A 27,191-nucleotide genomic window follows, 5' to 3' on the forward strand; every position below is an offset into this window, starting at 1 on the left:
TCTCTTAGTAAGTTATTGTGATGACGAGATCATCCCATCCCTCACAAAAACAAAAGAAAAAAGAATAATAATAAATAAACCGGGTGGAAAGTTTGAGTGGATCAGAAAGAGGCATCCCAAACAAGCATATCTTCTTCTTCTTCTTCTTCGTATAGCCAAAAAACCAACTGACAGATAATCACGATGACAATCAATAACGATGGCGAGCTTTTGGCTTTAGATTGTGACAGTCTTACATTCTCATGGAAAGAAGGAGATGATCCCGTCCTGAAAGATGTCAATTTGAGTTTAGGGAAAGGTGATAGATGTTTGCTTTTAGGTGCTAATGGAGGTATGTATTAATTATCTCCAAGTAATGAGGGATAGAGAAATGTTGGACTGATGCCCTTGATGTATCTGCCACAGCTGGAAAATCAACTTTACTCCGGATTTTAGCTGGAAAAAGATTAACTAAAACACGAAGTTGTAAAATTCTAGGTCAAGATGTATTTATGAATCCACCTGGGGCAAGTCTATCTGATTGACATAGTCATTCAATTGAGCTGACAGGAAGCTGACACGATTCTGCTCTTCCTGTCTACAGGGAGTCGTGTATCTGGGAACGGAATGGTCAACGAATCCAGTCGTGCGATCGGATATAGTAGTATCACATTTCTTAGACAGTGTAGGTGGCTATAGACATAAAGATAGGCGGGATAAGTTGTTAAGGATCTTAGACGTCGATTTGGATTGGTAAGCCACACCTATCCCCTCTTAGAACTACTATCTTGTTGAAATTTGGTGTCATAAAGTCGAAAATCTCGTATGATATGCTAATTCAATCTCGGATTAATTTAGGCATATGCATCAGATTTCCGATGGTGAAAGAAGAAGAGTACAGCTTTGTATGGGTTTAATGGCAGAATGGGATGTTTTGCTTCTTGATGAGGTTAGTCCCTTGTTTTTCCGCTCATATCGATGAGTTTCCTTCAGCATTGTTGTACCGTCATACCGGCTCTATGTTCACCGACTCTCAGCTGATGCTTTACGTTATATAGGTCACTGTCGATCTGGACGTATTGGTTCGAGCTGATCTTATCGATTTCCTAATTTCCGAATCTGAGAATAGAGGAGCCACAATCGTTTGTGCGTTCTCTCCCTGTTCACATATCTATTTGATCCTTTGATATGACTTGTGCTGACTAGTCATGATCAGACGCCACTCATATATTCGACGGATTGAAGAAGTTCCCAACACAGATATGTCATATGCAACTCGGTTCTACCCCTAGAGGAATGGTCACTTGGCCACCCGCTGACGTACCTGAATCAGAGCAAGATCTGTTTCAATTGGCTTTGGGTTGGTTGAGAGACGATAGGGAATTAAGAAGAGCTGTAGAGAAGCAGAAAGGTAGAGTGAGAGGTCCAAAGACTGATGTGAGTCGTCAGATTTCTACCTTGTAATCCTGTAGTTTTCTCGGACCCCCTTCCCGCCCTCTGCCGACCAATAACATTCCTCGTCTGTCCCCCGCCCTTCACCATCAAATACCGTTCACCGAATCATTGCTAACGAGATTATGACATTCCAGACTAGAGATAGAGTCACTTTCTACGAGAAATACGATTATTCTCATTAGAGCAAAATAGAACACTTAGAACAAACGGCTTGTTTCAAACAAACTTTCTATCATCAATTTCAACTCACTGTATTATATTTTTTATCCGCATTCAACCGCACAAGTGCATCAACTGCTTCGTTTCCATCTGAACCTCATTTCATAAAGTATAAAGTATGACACAGACATTGAACATGATCAAAATACACTCATAAAATCCCCAAAAGCATGCATTTTCGCTTCATCACGACTTGCTTTTCTCTGGACCGTTTCCCATTCGATCAAATGCGATTCCAGTGAAATCGTATTTTCCCATTTTTCAACTAATTTTGACAAACTAGCGACGGTATCAAAAGGTAAAATGACCCTGAACCGGAGAATGAAAATCCGAAAATCATTTTTCAGTTTGTCATAATCCCCTTGGTTTTGAGGGTATCGATGCAATGCGTCGTCCCGTTCTTCCTCTTATACCGTACTATCCAAGCTCTTTCGTCGGTGTGCATGTCCACTTGTTTGGTATTTTGTATACCGATATTTGGATTGTTTCGTTATGATCACTGAACATCCCTCTAAACTTACTGTTATGACAGATCTCAGATGGGGCATAGTCTAATTATAAGTTGTGTTAAAAGAGTAAGTGTAATCGAAGTGAGCAGGTGTTTATAACGAATGAAAAACGTGAAACTTGTTCTCGTAACCCCCCCTTTTTGGCACCCATCCAACGTGCTATATGGACAGAGAGATACGTCATTCTGGACCCTGAAAGTATCCGTATATCCCGCTTTCCGGCTTATCCTTAGATCAGGCACGCATGAGAAACACAGAGAACATGATATTGGGTAATTTCATGTACGTTACATAAATTGAGGAAGAGAAAAAAAAACACCATAATAATAATAATAATAATAAATGAAGGAAGAAGAGGTTCAGTGTCATCTTAGACTTGCAGTGAACAATAATACATCTAATAGACGGTGTTCAAGACATACAAGAAGGTCTGATCCAGCAGATAACAAAGTCATATGGGAACCGAAAGATCAGTGCTCATACATCCAACTTATCAAACGCATTGATCGTCCAATCAAGAAACGCCCCCTCAAAGCACATCAACGTTCATTTCCCACCCTCCTTATAACCTGCTGCGAATTTCTTCACTTGTTGTCGCATCAAGATATAACATAGTCGACTTGAGTTTGTGGATCTATACACTCCTTTTACCATACACATACGATACCATATCCAAGACTCAAGACTCAACTCGAAATCACACTTCATCTACCCAACTTATAATCTGATTTGAGTAGAAATTCGGTCGTTTACAGTCAAGATAACAAAAATACATTCCTTCCTTGCGATTCGTACTCAACTTTGCCTACATTCATCCATATACATATACACCCGCTTCCGAATTGCTGAATATACCACATCGTTATATTCATGTAAAAACTCTCGACCTGAAACTTCACAGCCTCGTTAACAAACCTCCACTTGATTCGACCGACGGTCGTTTTAGCTCGAGCGAATTTGGTCACCCCTGAGAATACGAGATTGACGGGATAGTCTATGTTGACTTGGCGATAGACAGACATTTGGTCAGATTATCAAAGATCAGCACAGCGTAACACTTTGCAGATTATTGTTGGGTAAGAAGAGAGGGAAAAAGAAGAAGAAGATTTATCAGTGAGTGATACGATTTATCTTTCTCTTTTGTTTCCTCGTCATGAGTGGTAGATAGAGAATCTCCTTTCCAACTGGATATTCATCAGCCATTGTTGTAGTTGAAATAAGAATATTTTCCCATGAGAATGACTTCATTCTAATTTATATCGAAGCGTTGAGTCTGAGATGTCTCGGTGTGACGTTCTGCTCTTCTTTTATTCTCCCTGACAATAATGATGTCTCATAAAGCTGTTTCAATAGCCTACCCGTTAATCAGATCTCATCGTGTGGTTCATAGTGTTTATATATCTATCCAAACATTTTTGATGATGAAGAAGATTATGATGCGGAAAGAAAGAGGCTAATCGGATTCAAAAAATCTTTTCTATTTCCTTAAGGCTTTTTCAGGTGTTGGAATCGATCAAATCCCGTTCACACAGCCCTATCCCATCGTCTCATACCTTTCATTCCGTCCGTCTCGATCTTCTTCTCAATTGTCAATTCTTCAAAAAAACAAAATATCTGGATCCAATTTCAACGATCTCTTCATATCACCAGACACCTTTGTTCAAAAGGATAATCCAACACTGAAACGGATTATCATCATATCTCTAACTCGGAATGGCCATCTAAAGAAGTAAAATTAGTAAAATCAAGCACATCGTTGCTACAACTTGACCTTGTAGGTGAGTACATCACCTTGATAATGAACCCATGACCATACTGCCTTTCATCCTGGGCGTCAATCATCCCAAATATTACCCCACTCGTTCACGCTCAATCACACCTTCTATCGGCGGCCTTTCACAATCCTCCCTTGTTCTCTTCTTCTATTCGGTGTCCCTTTGACCTTCTTTTCCTTTCTCTAAAGCCATCTCATCTCTCCTAGTTTTCCTCTCTGCTTATCGTATGGTGGAGGCAGCTCGCATGCTCAAAGATTGGCATCGTCCCCCTGGACGATCCGTCCCATTCTTCCTGCAGACTACGTTGACTGATCCTTTCCATTTATATCAGCCAGTCGACCGATCGTCCAGCAACCCCTTAACTTCCAAGTTTCAAGCAAATCATCCTCGCTGTGGATCAGTCCTTCGGTCACTACACCCACACTCCTTTGATTCAAACCTCCGTAGGACCTTGCACCGCCGAAGTCAGGATTGTGTCTCACTTGTACTACTCGTTTCTTTGCATCCATATATCAAAGAAAAGAGGATAGCTTGGGTTGAATAAGGGAGATTGAGTCAAACTTCCACTGAGTCATACTATCATTAACTTAAGACAGGCATATTTGATTAGTACGTGTTGCAAATTTCTTCCATCGACGGATTATTGACTGATTCGTTGTGATCACATAGATACACGTGAACATTATGTCTGCTGAAGTTGAAGCTCCCAGAGCCATGTCGTCTTTCCCTCGACCTACTTCCCTTTACGTACCGGACATCCCTCGATCGGTTCCTATTCTCGATACTACGTCTTACTCTCCTTTCCCCACCTTTCCAGGTACAACTAGAAATCGAGATCCCTACGGCTTGAATGCTTTCCTTCTCCATCCTGACGATACCCTGTGGCATTATGTCGATCCTATGCCTGATGACAACGGATCAAATGGGATACCTATAGCACAACGGTCAACCAGTATGGAAGGCGAGACATCTTCTCCGCCGTCGAGGACCAAAAGCGTTAGGAAACAAAGGTCTCTTAGCATGATAAGAAAACCTTCTCCTCTATCACAACCGCCGGTCAGCGGTGGCGAGGAAGACATGCTCAATGTGAATCCGGTGACATTGCAAAGAAGGAGAAGTAGCAGTCTTTCATCGAGTCCCAGACTTTCCGTCGAGCAAGCAGAAGCTGTAATTGCGATATTCCGAGAAGAGATATCTTATTCTAAGACTCCTAAAACTGGCAAGAAATCCCTCAAACGAGTTTTCACAAAGGCTCGAAAGTCAGTCTTTGGTATTAATGATTCGGCTGCGCCACCTCCAGTACCAGCTCTTCACGAAAGTCCTATGCTCCTCGCTCCTGCAAGCTCAGCTCCTCTGACAGATTCGGTAGACCCATCCACCCCCATGACATCGAGATCCAACTCAAACTACAGCACACTCAGCTCTGCGAGCTCAACAAGTAGTTCAGAAGGGGTCAAGACTCCCGGAGAAAACGTGTCACTCGATGTTGCTCTTACCGGGTCGAAGCTGGTGAACGCGTTACAGGAAGCTGGAGAGAAAGACAAAAAGAACAAAGGGAAGAACTGGAGAGGTTGGCTCGGAGGAAAGAAAAATGGTAAATTGTCAGCCAAAGATTCTGATGAATCCGGTTCAGTTACCCCTCTCTCGGATCTATCGGCGGGATCGACTCCCAACTCTAGTACTCCTGACTTGTTGTCCACCGCCATACCGAAAGTCACCCTCACCCCTTCTCCCGCTATCACTACTCCGCCTCGAGGACTCACACCTGTACTCACTCCTTCCGATCAATTCGCTCGACAACACTCGTGGGCTTCCGAACAACTACGCCGGGTGTCCATGCGAAAGCTCTCTCAACTCCGCTCACCTTCGCCTCATCCTCTTGCCCTTTCTCTTCGAAGGCAGAACAGTAGACTTCCGGACGAAGTTGCTTTTTCGATTCGATCAGACCAACGTGTCTTCCCTATGAGCGTTAATTCTCACCAAGGTTGTGGGGGTGACCTTTTACCTGCTCAAGGTGGTTTATGGTTGAATCTTGCTATTTCAAATGTCATGCAGAAGCTTGATCAAGGTCAACAGCCCGTTGGAATCTTAAAAACCAGGAGGAACTCGAAGAAATCAATCGTACCTAGACCAAGAGGTGTATACGATTTCATAAATCGAGCACCATTTGAGGAGCGGAATATCGTGTTTTATCCAGATAACGTATTCTCACCTATATCGATGGCGAGACCAGGATATGGTGTATGGGATTTAGATTTCTCTTCTTACATCCTCGGTTTGGCAGAGATGTACGAACCTTCAACTTCGTCTTGGCCAGCTTTCCCTAGGACATCAATGGAAAATCCAAGTTTACCAGCGGAATTCATCGATGCTATGAAATCTTTAGAAAACAAGTCTAATGAAGAATCTTTGGAGGCACTCAACAGTCCTGATTATAGGGAAATCACTCAAGATGCATCAGCAGCTTTGAAGACTCTTACAGCTAATTCACCGTCGACGTCCTCCACACCTTCAGTATCGCCTACTGGATCGCCCAAGAGGGAAAGACCACTATCGTCTTTCAGACCTGCAGGCAGACATTCTCGTGTTAGAGATGAAGATGAAGCATCCTCTGAAGAATCAGAAGATGAAAGTGATGAAGATGATCGACCATTGGCTGTAGTAGCTAAAAGAAGGTCACAATCTTTCCAATCGCAATACCATGGTACCACATCCGACCAACTTCGACCTGCTCACATTCACGCCCGATCACTTTCTCAGCCAGCTAACAAAAGGTCATCCAAAAGGCTATCAATGACGATAGAAGCAGAAATCAAGTGGCGAGAAAATCAGAATCAAACTGCTATGGATACAGTCGCTCGAGCTCGGGAATTGAGAGCTCAAAACGCTGCTGGTCACATGGAACGACAAGCGGATAAAGAAAAGATTAAACAGCAAGAAGCTTCAAGAAGATCATCAATGATGGACTTGAGGGATCATCAACTTGTCGCTACCTCCTCTTCATCCCCCAAACATAAGCGAAACTCTTCTGCTTCTATGGGACCAGAAAGACCTTCAAGCGTACATATCGCAGCTGCATTCCCTACTGCACCCCATCAAGATTCAAGACGTAGAGTGCAATCTCACGCACGACCCAATCACCTTTCACCCATCAGACCTGAAAATACTCGAGCTAAATCAGGACCGGCACGTTTGACAGGTGAAAAGAGAAGATATCATTCATTTTATGAACAGAAAGCATCTTCCCTTTCCACTCTCTCGTTTAATGAGTCATCAAGATCAGCACCTCATCCTAATTCACAACATCAGCATCAAAATCAACCCCATCAGCATTTCGTACATCAACATCAACAAATGGTGTTACCTCCTCATCACAATCTACCTATGCCGATGCAAATGCAAATGCAGATGCAGGGTTTCCCTCAATTCCAAAACCAGCACCCAAGAGGTTCAATGTACGGCATGAACGTGTATCCTCAAATGCACATGCTCGCAGCCAACCAAGGTCAAGGTCAATTAAGATTTCCTACGATGAACGGACAAAACAGAACGAGAATGGCTTGAATGATGACCTGAAATTAACTCGTCTCGCAAGTGATCAACAACCCAACAAGAAAAAAACACCTCAAATCAATATGTATAAAACCTCTAATCAAACAATCCCGTAAACATCTTTGTAGCTTATATAATTTTCTCCGGACATTCATTCTCTATTCACGGATTTTGTATTAAGATACAGGACAATTAATTAAATCCATCGTGGACTTTTTCTTTTACTTCTCACCATTTTTTCTTTTCGCATCTTATCATACACCATACACAATACATGACACACCTTCTCATAGCATTTTTCTTCTTCCTTTTTCCAAGAATGTTGATACTTCCCACTCTCAATAAGCATACATGACGCTTATTCTCAGATTTCTCGGATTCAGGTTTCAATTACTTTCCTCAGCATAGATATTTTGACTTTGAATAATTCAATTCGACCTAGATCCGCTTCCATAGATATAGTTGTGAATTTTGTCAAGTTGACTAATGTGATGGAATATATGCATACATACATAGCAACAGATAAATAATTGAACACTCCGAATATCTCCAACTTGATGATGAGTAAGGATCATGGACTGCAATCAAGAATTGAATATTCTTGAATGTTGTAAATCATGTCTTGCCATCAAGATTTCACCCAGAGGCCAAGTTGTTGATGGACCTTTTTCAGCTTCTTCGGTCCATTTCCAGAATTCTTCTTCATCCTCTAGGTGCGTTTTCGGTATGGTCTCTCCTTCTGATTCTAGATCTGGAAGTGACATTTTAGTAGGGTGGGTTTCGAGTGATAATAAGCCAGTCGTACATCCTTCTCTTTGCAGTAAGATTACTTGGTCGTCTATTATTTGTCTGAAGGGATTTAACAGTAATTGAGAAGATAAATATGGTCCTATGAGATTCAGTCGAACGGCTGAAGAGAGAAGTGACCGTGCGTGAAGAAATAAATGAAGGTGTATCGAGCGGTCTACATAATTATGTATTTCAAATCAGTAGGACATGTAGCAGGAAGGGATAATATTTACTCACCTAATGATAAACCAAGACAAGAAGTCATTAAACCCCAACAAACAGCCAAATGACCTGGAGATTCGTTTTTCCTTATTAATCTCTTGAACGAATCAACGATTTTCTTCGTAGTTTCATCTCTTTTCACCTCCCAATCTATTTCCTTTTCACTATCGTCATCGTCATAGTCATCGTCATAGTCATCGTTATCGTGGCCATTCGTAATTTTGTGGAGCTGGTCACGGTCGGACGAAGTCTCATATGTCGGTTTGGATAATCCTCTAGTATAGAGAGTTAACATTGCTACACCTTGAGCTTTTGATGATCTCCTTCCTACATGTGATAACAAAGTAGCTTCATGATATTTATCTAATCTTGATATGCTTTCGACCACTTTTTCAACTAACTTGTCAATCTCTAGTTGTTCTTCTTCCTCTGCTGTCGCGATCTCGTCAGCTGTTCCTTTCCCTTTCCCTTTCCCTTTTCCTTTCGATGTACGTCGTTGCGTTTCATATTGTCGCAAAGCATCATGTACCAAAGTCCAAGAATCACCCACGAAACTTCCAGTTGTCATGGCGTAATTCTTCACTTCAGCTTTTGCGAATTCTACTATCCCTTCACCGACACTTCTTTTCTTGATTTCAGGGGATTGGTCAGCCCTATTGGGAGTGGTGGTCACAGAAGATGAAAATGAAGAATGGTAAGTTGGTGGAATAGGTGATAAGAATCCATGTTTAGCAAATGATTCAAGTCCTGAAGAAGAGACGAATCCTCCTGTAGGTAAATTAGAATCTAAAAGGACGTATAATAAATGAAGTTCCACTTCCGTAGGTTGAGATGATGACGATGGTGATGAAGTCGGTGGATAGGTCATGGGGATAGAGTTGGAATGCGATATAGTGGATTAGGCGTTGATTGAAATGATAGTATAGGTAAGAATCAATGAAAACGCGAACAGATAATCTTGTTGTGGTCGTCAAAGTTCGGAAGTTCGGTACCGATAACAAGCTATATCTTATCGCTGACTTTACCATCATGCGATAAGTCAAACTGCGAACAATCCCTCATTATCGTGCATAACATCATATACGCACATATACACATATGTATTTACAAACGATTTATACTCTCGACCAAGTCCCTGCTTCACTCGTAAACGTAATTGCCATCAACCCAATCTGGGAAACCACCAAATACATTACTGACTGAATAATCCTTCTTGGCTTCTTCAGATGAAATTATACTTTCAACCGTATAATTTCTAGCAGAAGCATTGTATCCTGGACCATAGGATCCTGATTCGATGAAATGAGTTACGTTTGGAACTATAAAAAGAAGTATCGGTTCAATACAAGTATAGGATTGAGATAATCGATTTGAATTGGAATGTTTCGGTTGTCAGTGGCGGGATCGAAGTACTCACAGACTCTAGGATCGGAAGAGGACCATTCGATAAATCCTTGAGGAAGTACTATATCAGACTATCAAGGTGTACTAGATATCAGCTGGAAGCATATTACGTGGTATGACCAGGACGAGATAGTCACCATATAAGTATTCATGAATACCACTCTAGATTGATTATTCCATGGTCTACCTAAAGCCCTCGTGTGAGCTGCGTAGATCATTACAGAATTAGCTTCGACTGTAGTGAATATAGCAAAAGCAGATATTGACTCACTCAGATCAAGTGTAGTATTGGCATCGGCCGCTTTGACGATCTTTGTATTATTAAAATATGCTCCAAATGTATTCGGTCCATCTAATTTCCTCATGACAATCAGCTTCTTCCTTAACTGACTGCTCAGATCATAGGAAATAATCTCACACCACTGCTCAGAACCTTTCCAAGCTACCAAACCACCACCTGTATTCCTACTGGATAGAGTTGTATTCTCAAAATAAGCAGTACCGAACCCATATATCTGTTTACAAGCAATCTGCGTCAGCTTGGATTTTGCAACGATGCAGCCCCTAGAGCTGTTCTCGCCAACCCGGATAGGGGCTAGGGATGATTGGATGATGGTGGAGGGACTCACGAAATCTGTCGTACCGGTCACTTCGCCACCTACGAAAAGCGCACTTCCATTCCTTCCAACATACAGAGTATCTTGATAACTCGCAAAAGTACATTGATAGAACGATGCATTTGCATAGCTGACAAAAAGGGCTGCTGAAGGTCCTGTGTCTCCAGAAGTGTACTCAACACCATTTACAGTCTAAATGGACATGCTCAATATCTGCTTCGGGGTAATGTCAGGAAAGAAAGTCACTCACAGCACGATTAGCGACATCAATATTATACAGCCTGAAGTCACTATTCCCAAATAACGGTTGTAGCGGAGCGCCTAAAGGACCACTTCCAACTAATGATGCATTCCTACTAGGTGATATGGTGAGGACTACAGCATCTGCATTATCTTGACTTGCTGTTTGACTGGTTTGATTGATGAATGATGAATTGAATAAATGGACAGTGTTAGACGTGTAATCCGATGGATTTGGTGTGATTCCCTTTAAATCAATATCATCATTTCAAGTACCCATAATTACATGCAGGATATCTGCAATGTTTGAAGTTTGAACTTACCATGATGGTTAATGGACCTTGACGAGTCACATTTACTACTTCATGATAATTACCTGACCCAACGAGGATATACTGAGTCGTGCTGGAAATGATCACTCAATGAACTTGCCCTGCAACGCAAGACAATAAACTGTTGGACAAAAAAGCTTACTTGTCATTTGAAAGAGATTGAACGGCTCCTTGAATCGTACCATATTCGGCTTGAGCATCAGTCTGAGAAACGTATATAGTCCCATTTGGGCATCCTTGTAATTGTTGACCTTGCGATTTAGGTCTTTGACATTCCGCATAAGTGTTGGCTAAAGTACTTGTACCCGCTAAGAGGACTACTAAGGCGATAAACTTGAACGTTGACATGATTCAGAGTACCACGGTCTATGTTGGAGCAGTACTGTCACGCCATGACATCTTGACTACTTATACATTTCTTACTCCTAAAAAAAGGAGACGAGTCAGTTCATTCTGAAAACGGCCCGGCGAAGTCAGACTAGTCATTCATAAACCTCATAAACATCTCGGTCCTACTGCTAATCCGCGCTAAAAGTAAATGCTAGCGATTCCAGAAGACACACAAAAGGAAAGAAGCTCGATGACGAGAGGCGAAAAAAGAAAGAAATCAGATCAGATGGACATGAAATGTGGAGGGTGATTCTACCGGGCCGTTCGGATAAATCCCAAATAGTCATCATGATGATCATGTGCCAAGATGGGAATGCACAATCTATTTTCAGAACCTCATTATATCTCGCAGACACTGCAGCTGATCCGAGAACCATTCAAATGACCATGTGCCCAGTAACATGCAGTCAGATCGAACCGGATCGTGATTCCCAATACACAAGTTTTGCATGTAGCTTTTCACTTGAAATCCGTATAATAAAGAGTATAAAAATAGCGAAACGAAATAGTTTTCCAGATGTATATGGAAAAACAGGTAAAATGAAAACCAACAGTGTTCGTTTGAGACGTCAAGTGGACATCAAACAGACGACCATCCCGCATTTCCTCTAAAACTCCTTGAACTACCAACAGACTACCCCTACGTGTGGTCGTGTGTTTAGAAGAGGGCAATGACGGCACCGACAAGACCTACGAGTCCACCGAAAGCGGGAACAACGAGGTTACCAGCTGAAGAAGCAGCTGATGAGGCGGCGGCTGATGCGGCAGCGGTTCCAGAGGTCTTTGAGGCGGAAGCACTAGCTTTGGAAGCGGAAGCACCTGATGTAGCAGCTTTGGTAGCAGCAGCTGAAGTAGCAACCTTGGAACCGGCAGCAGAGGCGGAAGCTTCTACGGAAGAAACTACACCAGAGGCGGCAGCGGCAGCAGTAGTACCGGCAGCTTCACCTGAGACGGAAGAAGCACCACCAGCGAGTTCAGTGGCATCACCAGTAGCAGCGGCACCACCACCAGTAGCAGTGAGAGTAGGAGCGGTATAAGCGTCTGATCGACGAATGGGTCACGTTAGTATATTCAACGATGAAATGTGCGGTGGGAGAGACTCACCAGTGGCAATAGTGGGAAGAGCTGAGGTGGTGAAGGTTTGATCAGCGCCGGTGAAGTTTTGGTTTACGCATGACTCTTGGAGAGATTGGAAGTCAGTGACTTGAGTAGTACCGGCGTTGTTGTTGGCGGTGTTACATGATGCACAGTTGTAGATGTTAGCAAGGTAAGAAGCATCACCTGCCAAAACAGTATCGTTAGTATACTGGTTGACAACGCGTCAAATGATCAGATTGTACTCACATTGACAAGAGATATCGGTAGAAGCACAGGTGTCGAAAGAACACTCGAAGAAACATGATTGTTGGGCGGCAGGACAAGCAGTAGAAGTGGAGGTCAAAAGAGATGCAAGGGCAGAAGCATCGTTGCTGTTCAAACAGGAGGCACAACCGTCGATATCGGTAGGAAGGTTGTTACAGAAACAACCATAGACTTCAGTGCTTGAAGAGTAGGTGGTCTGTGGGAGGAAGGTGAAAGGTCAGCTAACGGAGAACTCTGCTTTCACAATAAGAGGTGCAATCAAGGCGTTATATACCCCTCAATGACGGTACCTTTCGGCGACCCGTGTATGGTATGTGTATATGTGCAACGGGGAACCGAATAAGGAACAGCGCTTTGACTCACCTCACAAAGGTAAGCAGATTCAATAGTAGAAGGACAGGAGTCGGCACATGCAGAGGGAATCTGGGTACAGCAAAAAAATCAGTAAGAATCGCATGGATGCAACGTCAATTGGACGCAGCTGGACTCACGTATTGCCAGTTAGGAGCGGCTTGGCCGTTAACGACAGCAGCACCGATAGCGGCGGCAGCAACGAAAAGAATGGTTTTAGCGGACATTATGAACGTGATAAGTATTGTTCGTTGTTGAGGTTAGTTAGTTGAATATGAGATATGAAAGACTTCGTAAAGATCGTGGGTTGAAATAAAGAGAATTGAATCGATTCAATAGACTTTATATGAGTTGGACAAAGAAGGTTATTTTTTCGTTATGACTGAAATAAGAAAGAAGATGACGACGTGAAAGAGGAAGAAATTAAGACAATTTCGGAAAGAGTAGTGCTTATATGTTTTTCGGTGAAACCAGAATTGCAACCAAAAAAAAGTCAAGACACCTCTCGCTCACAAAGACGCGCACCCGAATCGAAACAACAAACAAAAGAAAACCAAAACAACCGGAAGCAAGAGCATCCTTGTTGTAGTTTAAAGTGTGAAGAGAGGGTAAATGCAGATTACGAGAGGAATTAATGTTTCTTCGTCGATCCACGTCTGTCACACGAATCGAGTGTCTCATCAGAGGAAAATCAGGACATAGGGCTACTCGGTTTCAATTTGATATGACCCAATGGAAAAGATCATATTTGAAGGGATACCAATAAATTCGGGTTTAAACGCGGGGCCTGAGAGTGAAGAGGAACGAAAGGAACACAGAGATCGAAGCTCAAACTCTGATCAGTTCAGTTGCGAAAGCTCTTTCACCTGAGTCCTCAGATCAAAGCGTTCTGTTTTCGTGTTACAATTATCAATCCTTCCTGTGTAAAAAGGCATACCGAGCCCCTCCTCGTTGCGGACTGAGAAGGTTCTCAGAGGCTTTCTGCTTCTTTTTCCTCCGATAATTTAGTCTCTACCCCGTCTGGTGGACTTCACGTACTAGGAAACAAATGAAAAAATCCCAACACCGATAACATGTGTGAGAGGAACAACATCGAGTAAATAACGCGTTTTTGTCATCTAAAAAATCAGACGCGCTTATTATTTTCCCTTTTTCCCCGAATACATTTTGGAACGGCGGTCGCCCGTGCCTGTTCCGAATCCAAGTCTGGGTAACTCTGAATCGGAGATCGCGTTGTGAAGAACGGTGACCAGATCGAGGTCTGAACCGAAGAGAAGCAGGAGAACTTGAGATTCGTGTGTTTTGACCCATTCTATAGTAAAAGGACCACTTGCTTTCTGATCAACGAAGAAGCTACATTCTTTCCTTGCTCAAGCATAAACTGATTTGGATTTCGCGTCCTGTCTTGAGGGGTATGAATGCTTCTTCCGCTTTCGTTTCGCGTCTACATACTGATGCCTCGTCGAATGAGGAGAACGATTGAGAAATGCTTGCCTCGTTTAATCGTTCCACATGAGAATGACCGCCACAGCCACTGCACATACTTATATCACCGATGATCAATCCATAACTCCGATGTAAAAACAGGGATATAAGGAGATATTTCATGTAAATACCTCTCACTCATAAATCTGAGACGCGTCAAACAAAAAAATCCCCCCCTTCTCGACATCGCTATTTTTTCTCTTTCCTTCCTGCCACCATAACATCTGGGTTAGGGGAGTATTAGGTTACGTAATATTGAGAAGGTGGAGGTCGTCCACTTCGTAAAAAGAGGAAAGAGAAGGTGATATGTCGTTTAGGTGAGTTTCATCCACTTTTTCGGGATATGACTTACATGATAGAGAAGCCATGATGATTGACACAATGTTTCTGTTTTATAGACGGGATAAACTTATCCTACTGATAGATACAGGTACTTCGCCACATGTTCGACGTACAGCTGCCAAGCAGCTTTCTGATTTGACCTTCAAGGCTTTCTTAGCTACTTCTCGACCTTCGCGAGAGAACAAGGAAGATGTCAAACCGGAATTTGAAGCTGATGGGAATGGACCTGTAGCACTGACGTCGAGCGGGAGCGAGGAGGACGCATGGAATGATGTACTCGAGACAATTAGTAAAGTTTTACCCTTACTGAGGAGTAAAGTTTCGGATACTCGACATTCAGCAGCTTACGCTCTCGGTTTACTCGCTGCCTCTTTACCCGAATGGCCACATTCAAGTATATTCACTATGGAAGATGAGCAATTCGCTCAACCTGTAGATCTCATATTCCTGCTCAAGAATAGCTCGACCCTGCTAGCATCAGCAGGAAGAGAATATATCGCCAAACCATTACCTGGAGATAAAGCAAAACGTCGGAAAGCGATGATGGGTTCTTTAGGGCTGGGAGATGCCGTTGGCTGGGGAGATGATGTCGACAAAGTCATTGGAGATGATGAAGATGATATGGAAGGTGGAGATCATAGTAATTCGAAAGCTGGACCCAGTAGGGAACCATCTGCTCCACCTCCACCACCAAAAGATCTCTTTGAAGGATTGAGCGCTAGACAAGTAACGATGTTGAAGAGAAAGAAAGGTAACATGGTGGAGGAAGCAAACAAGTCAGCTCGTTTCTTATCGTAGACCAAAATTTGGCTGACAATGTCTCATTAGGATGCGTCGAATGAACGAGAAGATGTCCGGAAGCACGCCGACATCTGCTGGACCATCGCCTATATCGACACCTCCAGAAGTGCCGTCGTCGGCGAATGTCAAATTGGAAGAACCATCAGTGAAGTCAGAAGTAGTCACAATTGATCCAGGCGCCAAAGCTAGAGCCGCAGCTGCTGGATCCGGTGGTCAAGTTGAACCGACGGTGGATGCAGACGGAAATCCTGTAGTCACATCGTCGGTCAGAGTTCTGAATCTGGTGAAGGATCAATCACCTTGGACTACAGTCCTCCTGGATATATCACCTGACCTGCACGAACAGGTCTGGCAAGTTCGACATGGGGCAGCGTTGGCGATAATGGAGATACTCCGTTCTTTAGGATCTCCTTACGTAGCGAAACAACCTGAACTCTACTCATATCTCGCTCATCAATTATTGTCTCTTCTGGTACTTGATCGATTTGGTGATTTCGTGGGAGATACAGTCATTGCTCCCGTTCGAGAAACGGCTGCTCAAGCATTAGGTATTGTCCTTAAGTATATCGACTTCGACGGTGTAAAGGAAATACACTCAACTTTGATGGGAATGGTAAAACAGCCTTGGGCTAAAAGAGGTAAAGCAGCTGACGGGATAGATAAAAGTGAAAAATTTGCTTGGGAAGTTAGACATGCCGGTCTCTTGGGATTGAAGTATGAAGTTGCGGTTAGATCCGATCTCTTGAATGTGAAATTAGAAGAGGACGTAAAAATGGAGGATATCAAGCCGGATCTAAATACAACGGAATTCAATCTCCTGAAAGACGTCGTAGACGCTGGCGTTTTGGCGTAAGTGAAAGCTTTGTTCGGTAAATTCCAAAGCTGACGTTGCCTTACTTTCAGGCTTGCAGATTCAGACGATGATGTCCGGACCGTAGCAGCTACTGCTTTAACTCCAATCCCGGAAATCATCGCTACTCAATTGACAAAAGACGATCTTCACAACCTCCTTTCCACATTATGGGACTGCCTCAAAGAAGGTGGCGACGAACTTGGTAGTAGTACGGGCGCAGTCATGGATCTTTTGGGTAAGTCGTCTTGCAGATCGTCTGAACTCTGCTAACCCTGTACTGTTAGGTGTTCTGATTAAACAAGAGCAGGTGATAGATTACATGTGTGGACAGCGGGAACGTCTCACGGCGCGGACGTACAAATTTATGCGACATCCGATCGCTGCAGTTCGTCTGTCTGTAATCAAAATTCTGCTTTCATCGTCTGATCATCGTGAACTTAAAAAAGAATGGCTTGAGGATGATTACGCCAGCTTCCTTTTCCAGAACATGCTATTGGAAGAAAGACAAGATATCAGGGAACTTTCCCTCAAGGCTTTCGTTGCGGCCTTCGAAGAAGTAGCAGAAGAGGCTGGAGAACAAGCAGGCTTGATGGACTTGAACGACTGGTTCACACTAGTCATGATGCCTATAGGAGCACCATTTGATCAAACGCTGTTCAAGAAGGCAGAAAGATCGACCACTGGTCACAATATCGATAAAGCAATGATGGCAGGTGATATGTCACTCGTATCGATGGATACAGCTCTTCAAACCCGACTCACAGGTGCTAAAGCTTTAGGTATTCTGAGGAAATTTCACGATGAAGATGATGAAGACGTAAGTGCTATTCCCCTTGCGTAGTCAAAATAAAGTGAGCTGACACGACACAGGCAAATGACCTGGAGCACCTGAAGCAATACCTCAGTTCAGCTAGTGCACATCAAGTTTTGATGGCGACTGCCATAATCCAAGAATGGTCTTCTGCTTGCGGATTCTCTACAAAGCGTCCACGCAGTCTTGGTCAGTCCGATGAGCTTGCTATCCCACTCGTTCCTATCTTGGTCGACAGAATCGAATCACCGCCGCCTGCAACATATCACGAAATGTCAGTCATCCTCCAACGTATATACACCGAGTGCCATGCACTGTTGAACGCGTTCAACGTCGAAGGTAAAGTGTCTAAAGATAGAATACCGACTTTGCCTAGTCATATTGATCCTCTCAGCACAGCCGCCGACGTGTTCTCATTGACTACAGCTCAACAGGCTATCGGTGCGACATTCGATGGTCTTTCCAAGCTTCTCACCAAACCAGCACAGAAGGTCGCTTTGCATGCCCTGAAAGATAGGCAAAGGAAAGTCATGGGATCTATTGGTTATTTCTCTGTAATGAAAGAACGATACGACACTCAAATTATGGCTGGTATCGCAGGTGCCTTAGTAGCTTTGCGAGTGATGCCTTCAAAGCTAGGACCGGTTATCAAGAGTTTGATGGATGCAGTAAAGGTGAGCGAATGCCATGACTTGACAGGTCGTTAAATGGTACACCAAGCTGAGCCTTTTACAGAGAGAGGAAAATGAGATCCTTCAATCCCGAGCGGCCTCATCCGTTGCTTATTTCATCGAATACACAACGACTCCTCTATTCACTGGGAAAGTCAACCCTTCAGACAAAGTGATACGGAATCTCTTCACATTTCTCTGTTCCGATACGTCCATCACTCCCATATTCGCTTCTGGTCAAAATGCTACAGATGGCATCATCACTCTACGGGAAGAGAAGGCCTCTGTCGCAGCTGCAGCCAAGAAGGGAGCAAACAAGGACATTCCCGAGGAAAGTGATGAGCAAATTGCTGCTCGCGTGACGAGAAGAGGTGCTCTTGAAGCCTTCAGAGCTCTCGCAAAGACTTTTGGGGAGAGGCTGTTTGAGGAGGTGCCCAAATTCTGGGAAGGCATTAGTGCTGCTTTGCTCTCTAACTTTGCCATTGGTAAGTTTCGGTTTCCAAGTGGAGACGGAGATTATTCAGGCTGATTTGGAATGATGTAGGCGTCAAAATAGAAGAGGTTGACAACCGACTTGCCGATAACACGCAAGCAGGACAGGATGTTGTTGACTGTCTGACCTCACTACGATTGATCATTCCTGAACTAGATCCTGACCTTCATATTCAACTCCACACTCTGTTCCCAGCTATCATCTTGGCATTGCAAAGCTCATATGCCGTCATTCGTTATACTGGCGCGAAGTGTCTTGCAGCCTTATGCGATGTCATGCTCAATGAAGGTATGAGAAGAGTGGTGGATGATGTCGTACCCCTTGTTGGCAATCCGACTAGGGTGTCATCAAGACAAGGTGCTGTAGAAGCTATACATCGTGAGTGCCTCAATCATGCTTCTCCGTTTCGCTTAATGACAGGATGAAATACAGATATCATCAAAGTGCTGGACATCAAAGCTTTGCCATATGTTTTATTCCTCATTGTTCCTATACTTGGAAGAATGAGTGATCCAGATGAACACGTTCGACTCCTTTCTACCAGCTCCTTCGCTTCCCTTGTCAAAATGGTTCCGCTGGAGGTAAGACTAATGACATTCCTGTAAGATTAAAAGGACTGAAGCTGATCTTGGATCGAATACAGGCCGGTATACCCGATCCAGAGGGATTCTCTCCTGAACTTCTAGCCAAACGAGATGAAGAACGTAAATTCCTCATGCAACTGCTTGACGGCAGTAAAGCTGAGCAATATCAAATCCCAGTTGAGGTCAAGGCGGATTTGAGACAATATCAAAAAGACGGTGTCAGCTGGCTAGCCTTTTTGGCTAAATATCAATTGCATGGTATTCTATGTGATGGTGAGTTTTGATACATCAATGATAATTGGATAAAAAGAAGGCTAAGCTGTATGTAGATATGGGGCTCGGCAAATCGCTTCAAAGTATCTGTATAATAGCCAGTAAACACCAAGAAAGAGCCGTTCGACATTCTTTATCAAAATCGGTTGACACTGCACACTTACCTTCGATGATAGTATGTCCACCAACATTAACAGGACATTGGTATCATGAAATACTGAAATTCACACCACATTTGAAACCCCTTCAATATGTCGGAAATGCAGGTGAAAGGACTCTACTTCGAACTCGGTTTCCAGCACACGATGTGATCATATCATCATACGAATCGATACGATCAGATATAAATGACTTGACCAAAATTAATTTCTTATATTGCGTGTTGGATGAAGGTCACATTATCAAAAATGCAAAAACGAAATTATCAATTGCAGTAAAACAAATAAAAGCTCAACATAGATTATTACTTTCTGGTACACCTATCCAAAATAACGTATTGGAATTATGGAGTTTATTCGATTTCTTGATGCCTGGTTTCTTAGGAAATGAAAGGATGTTTAACGATAGATTTTCAAAACCTATTTTGGCTGATAGAGAAGGTAAAGCCACCTCTAAAGAACGTGAAGCAGGTGAGTGAATTTCAGCCACTCGAAATGGATATCAAGTTAGAGAGGACTGATAAAAACAATTATAATAGCTGCATCTGCACTGGAAGCATTACATAAACAAGTCTTACCATTCCTGCTTCGTCGATTGAAAGAAGATGTCTTGGATGATCTGCCACCCAAGATCATTCAAGATTATTATTGTGAACTCTCGTCCGTTCAAAAACACCTCTATGACGAATTTGCTAAATCACAAGCAGCCGAAGAAGCAGGAGTGGAAGTATCATCCGATACTGCTCAAAACGGTTCTGGTCAAGGTCAAGGGCACGTCTTCCAAAGCTTACAGTACCTTAGAAAGTTGTGTAATCATCCTGCATTGGTGTTAGAGAATCAACCTCAAAGATTCAAAGATATTCAAAAGAAGATTGGGATAGAAGCGTCAGGTGGATTACATGATATAAGTCATGCACCCAAAATGGAAGCTTTGAAGTGAGTCAATCCGGTCCGCTGACAAGTGCCAAGATAGCATGATGTGAATCATTTGTTTACTTTGTTGGTTTATGTTAGACAACTATTGACCGATTGTGGGATCGGCCAAATACCTGATAAACTATCCGACGATGTGAATCAACATCGAGTGTTGATATTCTGTCAATCAAGACAAATGCTTGATTTGATCGAAAGAGATCTATTCGGAACTCACATGACATCAGTCTCGTACATGAGGATGGATGGATCTACTGATCCCAGGAAACGACATGCTATCGTTCAAACGTTCAATCAAGATCCACGGATCGACGTTCTACTTTTGACTACCAGTGTAGGTGGATTAGGGTTGAACTTGACAGGCGCAGATACTGTCATTTTCGTTGATCATGATTGGAATCCAATGAAAGATCTTCAAGCGATGGATAGAGCACATAGATTAGGTCAAAGAAAAGTAGTCAACGTTTATAGGTTAATCACTAGAGGCACTTTAGAAGAGAAGATCATGGGGTGAGTTACTCCCTTTCCAACTAGATTATACCATTTTGATCAAGTCAAGGTAGAGAAATACTCGCTGATGTTGCGGTGTCTTTCTTGCATGATAGTCTGCAACGATTCAAACTCAATATAGCATCATCAGTTGTAACTCAACAAAACGCAGGATTAGGTTCAATGAATACAGGAGAAGTATTAGATCTATTCACAGTTTCAGCTGAAGGTGAAAAACCGAAACCTAAAAACACCAATAATAACGGTCCGTCATCGATGAGTAAGATGTTAGAAGGGTAAGTATTTTCGTACCTCTTTTCCACATCCCATAACAGGATCAGAAAATGTGAATGTACAAACTACTGATATGTTATCTTGGGAATATAGCCTCGATGACCTTCCTCCAGAAGAAGAATATGCCGAATTGTCCCTCGACAATTTCATGAGCAAAGTTTAAGAAACATACATACAGAAGAAGTTTTGTCAGTAACATGATGGATTGAGCGAGAATAAGCATCAGTGAAGTATCATATAGCATAGTACATATACATATACATATACATATAAGAATGAATACAAAATGAAGTATCATACAAGATCAATAGAGATTCTCACTACAAGAGTTGAGGAATAAATCTACCATGTTTATGGGATATACAAGCAATCAATCAATCAATCAATCAATCAATCAGATAGAATGATTGTTCCAACAAGCATATGTGAGTGAGCTCAGATATACAAATGGGTTATTTGGGAGGATTACAACCTTGTTTGATATTCGAGAGAGTAAAATGGGAAATACAACAATCAAAAAGTTCGCTTACTGACCAGACATCCCAAACCTACAGCTACAACGAAACTTACAACTAATAGACCTTTCCAACCTGGAGACCATCTCCACTGCCTCATACCTTTAAATGTTCTTTCGATTAAACCTCTGACTCCTAAACCTTTTTCGCTTATCGACTTTGGTGACCTTGCATTTGATTTGGATGTAGGAAATAGAGGAGGTAAACAGTCTTTCTCGAGTCCTTCTCTTGTATTAGGTTTACTCAATCCACTTCCAAATTTATCCATGGATCTTTTCCTTTTTGGTTTCTGATATTGACCTGATAATCCTGTTCCCGCTGCTGCTCGTCCTCTACCACGTAGGTTGAGATTGTTACCATTATTTGATCTTTCGCGTGTTGCTTTGGATTTGGTCTCAGATTCTCTACGTTGCGCTATTCTTCTAGATAAGTTGGCTTCCCATTCACCACCACCTTGAGCCCTGGCTACAGTGGGCATGGCACCTACTCCGGAAGACGCAGATGTCATTGATGAAGTCATCGTGCGTTGTCCACCAGTATGTTCGTACCCTGTAGTATCGATATACTGTTCTTGCGAGATATCTTGAGGTGCTTCAGAGCGAACACGACATCGGAAGGATAGAAATGAATCAATCGATCTTCGACTGTGTTCGTTTTGATGGTCAAGTAGCTGAAGAATTTGGTTCACTGATTGGTCTGTTTCTGCGGAACGGTTGGATGAAGGTGACGAATCTCGCGACGATGAGGAGGAAGGCGATTGTACGCGAGGAGCGAAATAACCTGATGCTTCGAACGATGGTTTAGGTGTAGGTTCGACTTCACCCCGGCGAGAATAAGGGACTTCCTCGTTATATTCGGGATCGTTAGCTTCGCGGACCTGGGAAGCGGGTTTTGAGGCAACTGATATAATGGTCGGTAAGAGATCTCGAAGTGATTGTGTGTCGGCTAAATGAACGATAATAAAGAAGAATAAGCGATATGTCAGGCATGTCAGATATGGGTTTACCGATAGCTCACCAGTATTCTCAAGCGAAATGACTGCGTGTACCCAATCTGATCTGCCAACATAACCCTCTACCAGCCTTCTTAGCTCAGTTTGAGAGTTGGTATCATCTCCTAATTGTGGATGCAGTAAGCCATTGAGTACATTATATAGATGAAGCATCCTATTTCGCACCTAACAGAACGGCAAGAAATGATCTGCGTCAGCCTTCGACGAGAAGCAGGGATTGGCGAATGAACTGAGACTGGTTATGCTACGTGATAGGATGACTCACTTGATGTGCATCCCTCAACCCCGTTATGATTCGCAACTGAACTTTCCCATTTCTGACTATACCTACAACGCCACCTTTGATTTCCACAAGATGTTCTTTCTCTCTGATCTTCCTCAAAGTCTTCTCTACCTCCTCTCTGGAACCCAAGAGTATGACGCCCAATGCACCTTCTGGAGATTCGGTCCATTTCGATAAGCTCATATGTAAACTTAAACTTTCAGATGGTAACGATAAAGTAGGCAAGACCAATTCATCCTCGTTACCATCTTCACTAAGGTGATGATGATTGTGATGATGATGATGTGGATAATCTCCCATACCTAGAGGTGAGATTGAAGAAGTCCTCGAAAGGGAAGATAGGGAAGCTACGTATGATGGCATGGAAGTAAAGCTCGCAGGTGAAGAAGGTTCTGAATGTTGCAAGTAAGGTGAACGTGAAGGTGATGAAGAAGAAGTATCAAATGATCTTGTTATATGTTCTAAAGTCAATTGATGTTCTCTCTCCCTCGATGATCCATAACCAATCATCTCTTCGTGCAGACCAGCATTGTTAATTGATGAAGGTGGATGTGAAGGTGAGTGATCGAGTGGATGAACTGTATCTTCTGGACTAGGGGGTATGATCCTTTGTTCTAATCTCGTATGAATAGGTCTTGAAGGGGAAATAGGTTGAGTAGTCGTATGGTTGATATCGACTTTTTCGATGGAACCACCACTTTCAGGATATATTGGCCCACTAGCAAGAGCTATAGGAGGGTTAATACCTAAGCCTAAACCTACTTGAGATGTGACCAGACCATCACCTCCTTCCGGTGTTGATGAGTCTTCTTCCTCTTCCTCATCGTCATCATCGTTATTTGCGTCATCTTGTCCCTTATGCATATCTTGATTGGACAGTGTGGGTGATATATCAGATTGGGATTGTTCACCCCAACTAGAAACGCTTTTCACACCATAACAACTATCTCCCCCTCCTTCACCTTCACCTTCGATTTGACCTTCGTTATCTTTGTCTAGCGTGGTGGGTGGCGATTCATGTTGATAAGCCTTTGCGGCATTAACCGTACGTCGATATGATCTATTTCTAGATGTTGTAGGAAACATCCTGATGAAAGCAGTCTACCAGTCAAAACACACTATGTCTATGATAGGTATCCTCAGGCAGTGGATATGAACTTATGGCTATGGGGCTGAGAGATGAAAGAGATTGTGAAGGTCTAGGTTAAGGAATGGTGACTGTGACTCATCCGCGTGATCCAGGGGTGGGGAGGTGAATGAGGTTAGTTGCCAAAAGTGGAGGTGGGAACTATTATTTATACTTTTAATTCTAAAAGATCTCGTATTCAGATCCTGTAAAGGCGTGATAGCAGAGCGTTCATCTTAATCGGCCGATACCGATCGCAGCGATCCCCCCAGTTCCCAAATAAAATCATAAGATTAGGACAAGTGATTGTGAGAAAAAATGCATGGGAATGAGTTATATACTCGAGTAAATTCATTATTGTTGTTTGATGTATAACATCCACACTATCAACCGCGCGAGATACTCCTTCTTACTCGTTGTGACATGCAACCTCGTCCCAGTTCAAAATTCCCAGACATCAGTGGAGTAACTCATACGCTACGTAGTCCATACGGAACATCATCCAGATCCTAATTGCCTTCCATCTTCCTCAATCAGCGGTCAAACCATTTTACTGATCCTTGAGCTTTTCAGTGGTGGTTTGTTCACCCTCACCATCATCTTCATCATCTGATCTATCGTCTTTCAAGTCTTGACCAACGACAGCCCTATGACGATGAAAAGTATTGGCCAGTCAGTGTAGCGCCCTATGAGATTCACGGAAAAGACTCACTTGATAAGGATTCTCCAGATAAGGAAATACCAGAACAGATTGATCAATTGAAGGAAAAAGATCGGTACGAAAACTTGCCATCTCATCCACCAAACGAGCCATTGATCTTCCAATGGCGCGAATCTTGATCTTTGATCCTCGCTGCAATTCGGTTCGTCAGTACAATCATGCAGATTTCTCGATCATCAGATCCTGAGTGTATCTGAGTGCAAGAGAGGATTTCAGATACTCACGGCATCAAGTCCCATTCAGCCCAGACAGACCAGAGTATCCAAATATTCAGGTAATGGCGGAAGTAGCTAAGATCACCGTGACATAAGCATCTGCGGTATAAAAGCAATTTCAAAGTTTACTCACGTCCAGACTCCAACGAAGAAAGCGAAGAAAGGAGGTGAAGCCCATTCAGACACGTAATTGACACATTTGGCAAGCTGTATCTGATCGTCAGTCATAACTCTTGTTGAGCCGACGGACAGATCAGGCACTTACAGCAAGGAAGACATCCGATACGTCCATAGTAACGAAGACGGATACACCAATGAAAGTGAGCTACAACACAGACAGGCATTAGCTAAGATTCCATGGATCAAACAGCTAGTGAGAATGCTTACATAGACATTGTAACTCCATCCAATCAACCAAAGAGTGACAATGTGCTATATTATCATACCCATCAGCTTTCTTATTTAGGGGGATCAAAACAAAACTTCAACGTACATGTGCGACAAGTTCTTTGAAATCCTTTCTTGGCTTTTCGATTTTCGCAGCGAGTAAGATGGTTTGTTGTACCCAATAAGCAGCTTGAATGAGATAATAAGTCTTCAATTCCCAAGTCATTTGTTTGTGGGGGTATCCAAGCCAGAAATATTCGGTTTTATACCCTATTCACCATTTGATCGTTATCAGCTGCTGTGCTTGCAGACTATTGAAGAAAAAATGGGAAGCAAAACATACACCAAGTGGGAAGGCCTCGCATTACAATCTGAAGCAATAGGCGTCAGCTGACAGTCTAAATCAGTTTGAAGCTGGAAGAGGGATTTTCACTCACGATACCGAGTGTACCGAGAATGGAGAAATAGAAGACCGCATAACCCTCTACAAAGTATAGTCAGCGCAAAGAATGTCTGGTGATAAGATTTGCATGCCATGGGTCAAACTTACGTTCCAGGAATCTCATGATCTTGCCTCCCTTGATACCCAAAGCTATAGCCATTGGTCTAAGAATATGTATGGTGACGAATTGTCGAACGCTAAATCACCAACTTTTAGTATTATGGTAGATTTCAGTAATCCGTGACTCAAGAGTCCTTCTATTATGAGAAAAGTGAAAGGGTAATAACTTACAAAGACCAGAAGACGACATAATTGGCTACAAAGACGAAATCATACCAACTTTTGGTATAACCACCTCCTGGCACTTTACCTTGTGGGAATAACAAATACTTGAATGGATTTGTAGTGTTCGGCTTTAATAAACCATATTGAACAAGGAGATTATGATTGAAATACAGTATGATTGGGATCGAAAAGATGATAAGTGATGATGCTATAAATCAGGGGTGATATCTTAGTGATTATATTCGGCATGAGTTCAATGCAGGACATTTCCGTAATGAGTTTAACTCACAAGGTATCAACATCCATCTACCAGTTTTCAAATCATTCTTAAAACCTCTCGAGATATAATTATCAGGTAAATCATTCTCATGTCTTGGTTTCTTTCTGTTTAAAGGTCGCGATTTACCACTTAATGGTTTGACTTCTGATTCTTGTATTGTACTAAACAGACACGGAATCAGTCCAGCTCATTTCTCGCTTGTCCATATTCCAGAGGGATGAATCGAAGTCAGCAGCAGAGCAGTGGACGATACAGCTCTCCATACAGCTTGGAGGGATCCAATGTGAGTACAGGTCAAAGTAGAAGTAAAGGGTAGATCATTTACTTATAGTTTTGCTCTTGTTGTTGGTTCAAAGGGATCTGTCTGTGATCCAAAAAGAAAGGAAAAAAAATCGGGAATACGTCAGTCAAAATCTCGTAGCGAACGTCCAAAGGCTACAACTCACTTGAGTGCATTGGTAACACTAGAACTTCTTGTTCTGTTCAATTTTCGAGGACTGGACATCTTACACTGCTCCCTCTCGAACGGTCGTCCGTCTATA

General features: G+C 42.7%; 8 protein-coding genes across 8 annotated transcripts; 3 read left to right on the plus strand and 5 right to left on the minus strand.

The window, feature by feature from the left end:
* Nucleotides 1-183: 183 nt before the first annotated feature.
* On the plus strand, nucleotides 184-1,616 carry IL334_005240 (uncharacterized protein; the record flags this gene model as incomplete). Its single annotated transcript, XM_062936953.1, has 7 exons — nucleotides 184-331; nucleotides 406-506; nucleotides 584-732; nucleotides 838-928; nucleotides 1,038-1,125; nucleotides 1,196-1,416; nucleotides 1,569-1,616. 7 exons carry the CDS (start codon nucleotides 184-186, stop codon nucleotides 1,614-1,616), a joined length of 846 nt encoding a protein of 281 aa, XP_062793004.1.
* Nucleotides 1,617-4,621: 3,005 nt separating this feature from the next.
* Nucleotides 4,622-7,501, plus strand: IL334_005241 (uncharacterized protein; the record flags this gene model as incomplete). Its single annotated transcript, XM_062936954.1, has 1 exon — nucleotides 4,622-7,501. The coding sequence occupies one exon, from the start codon at nucleotides 4,622-4,624 to the stop codon at nucleotides 7,499-7,501; it is 2,880 nt and encodes a 959-aa protein (XP_062793005.1).
* A 572-nt stretch (nucleotides 7,502-8,073) lies between these two features.
* On the minus strand, nucleotides 8,074-9,368 carry IL334_005242 (uncharacterized protein; the record flags this gene model as incomplete). The annotated part of the gene is made up of 2 exons (XM_062936955.1): nucleotides 8,074-8,453; nucleotides 8,516-9,368. The coding sequence occupies 2 exons, from the start codon at nucleotides 9,366-9,368 to the stop codon at nucleotides 8,074-8,076; spliced, it is 1,233 nt and encodes a 410-aa protein (XP_062793006.1).
* Nucleotides 9,369-9,640: 272 nt separating this feature from the next.
* Nucleotides 9,641-11,441, minus strand: IL334_005243 (uncharacterized protein; the record flags this gene model as incomplete). The annotated part of the gene is made up of 9 exons (XM_062936956.1): nucleotides 9,641-9,819; nucleotides 9,918-9,975; nucleotides 10,042-10,109; nucleotides 10,176-10,256; nucleotides 10,323-10,419; nucleotides 10,534-10,713; nucleotides 10,772-11,008; nucleotides 11,085-11,166; nucleotides 11,236-11,441. 9 exons carry the CDS (start codon nucleotides 11,439-11,441, stop codon nucleotides 9,641-9,643), a joined length of 1,188 nt encoding a protein of 395 aa, XP_062793007.1.
* A 700-nt stretch (nucleotides 11,442-12,141) lies between these two features.
* IL334_005244 (uncharacterized protein) lies at nucleotides 12,142-13,423 on the minus strand (the record flags this gene model as incomplete). The annotated part of the gene is made up of 5 exons (XM_062936957.1): nucleotides 12,142-12,524; nucleotides 12,588-12,764; nucleotides 12,828-13,041; nucleotides 13,209-13,268; nucleotides 13,337-13,423. The coding sequence occupies 5 exons, from the start codon at nucleotides 13,421-13,423 to the stop codon at nucleotides 12,142-12,144; spliced, it is 921 nt and encodes a 306-aa protein (XP_062793008.1).
* A 1,564-nt stretch (nucleotides 13,424-14,987) lies between these two features.
* IL334_005245 (uncharacterized protein) lies at nucleotides 14,988-21,546 on the plus strand (the record flags this gene model as incomplete). The annotated part of the gene is made up of 15 exons (XM_062936958.1): nucleotides 14,988-14,998; nucleotides 15,080-15,799; nucleotides 15,852-16,673; nucleotides 16,728-16,912; nucleotides 16,962-17,494; nucleotides 17,548-18,162; nucleotides 18,224-18,644; nucleotides 18,704-19,030; nucleotides 19,085-19,233; nucleotides 19,296-19,509; nucleotides 19,566-20,138; nucleotides 20,207-20,603; nucleotides 20,682-21,110; nucleotides 21,206-21,385; nucleotides 21,477-21,546. 15 exons carry the CDS (start codon nucleotides 14,988-14,990, stop codon nucleotides 21,544-21,546), a joined length of 5,646 nt encoding a protein of 1,881 aa, XP_062793009.1.
* Nucleotides 21,547-21,896: 350 nt separating this feature from the next.
* On the minus strand, nucleotides 21,897-24,279 carry IL334_005246 (uncharacterized protein; the record flags this gene model as incomplete). Its single annotated transcript, XM_062936959.1, has 3 exons — nucleotides 21,897-22,843; nucleotides 22,916-23,075; nucleotides 23,176-24,279. 3 exons carry the CDS (start codon nucleotides 24,277-24,279, stop codon nucleotides 21,897-21,899), a joined length of 2,211 nt encoding a protein of 736 aa, XP_062793010.1.
* A 590-nt stretch (nucleotides 24,280-24,869) lies between these two features.
* Nucleotides 24,870-27,154, minus strand: IL334_005247 (uncharacterized protein; the record flags this gene model as incomplete). Its single annotated transcript, XM_062936960.1, has 14 exons — nucleotides 24,870-24,966; nucleotides 25,032-25,172; nucleotides 25,265-25,330; nucleotides 25,389-25,462; nucleotides 25,521-25,580; nucleotides 25,643-25,687; nucleotides 25,749-25,912; nucleotides 25,986-26,013; nucleotides 26,080-26,126; nucleotides 26,193-26,281; nucleotides 26,376-26,577; nucleotides 26,659-26,810; nucleotides 26,975-27,013; nucleotides 27,096-27,154. 14 exons carry the CDS (start codon nucleotides 27,152-27,154, stop codon nucleotides 24,870-24,872), a joined length of 1,263 nt encoding a protein of 420 aa, XP_062793011.1.
* Nucleotides 27,155-27,191: the final 37 nt, after the last annotated feature.

Source organism: Kwoniella shivajii, chromosome 7, assembly GCF_035658355.1.
Source record: "Kwoniella shivajii chromosome 7, complete sequence".
NCBI classification, from domain to species: Eukaryota; Fungi; Basidiomycota; class Tremellomycetes; order Tremellales; family Cryptococcaceae; genus Kwoniella; species Kwoniella shivajii.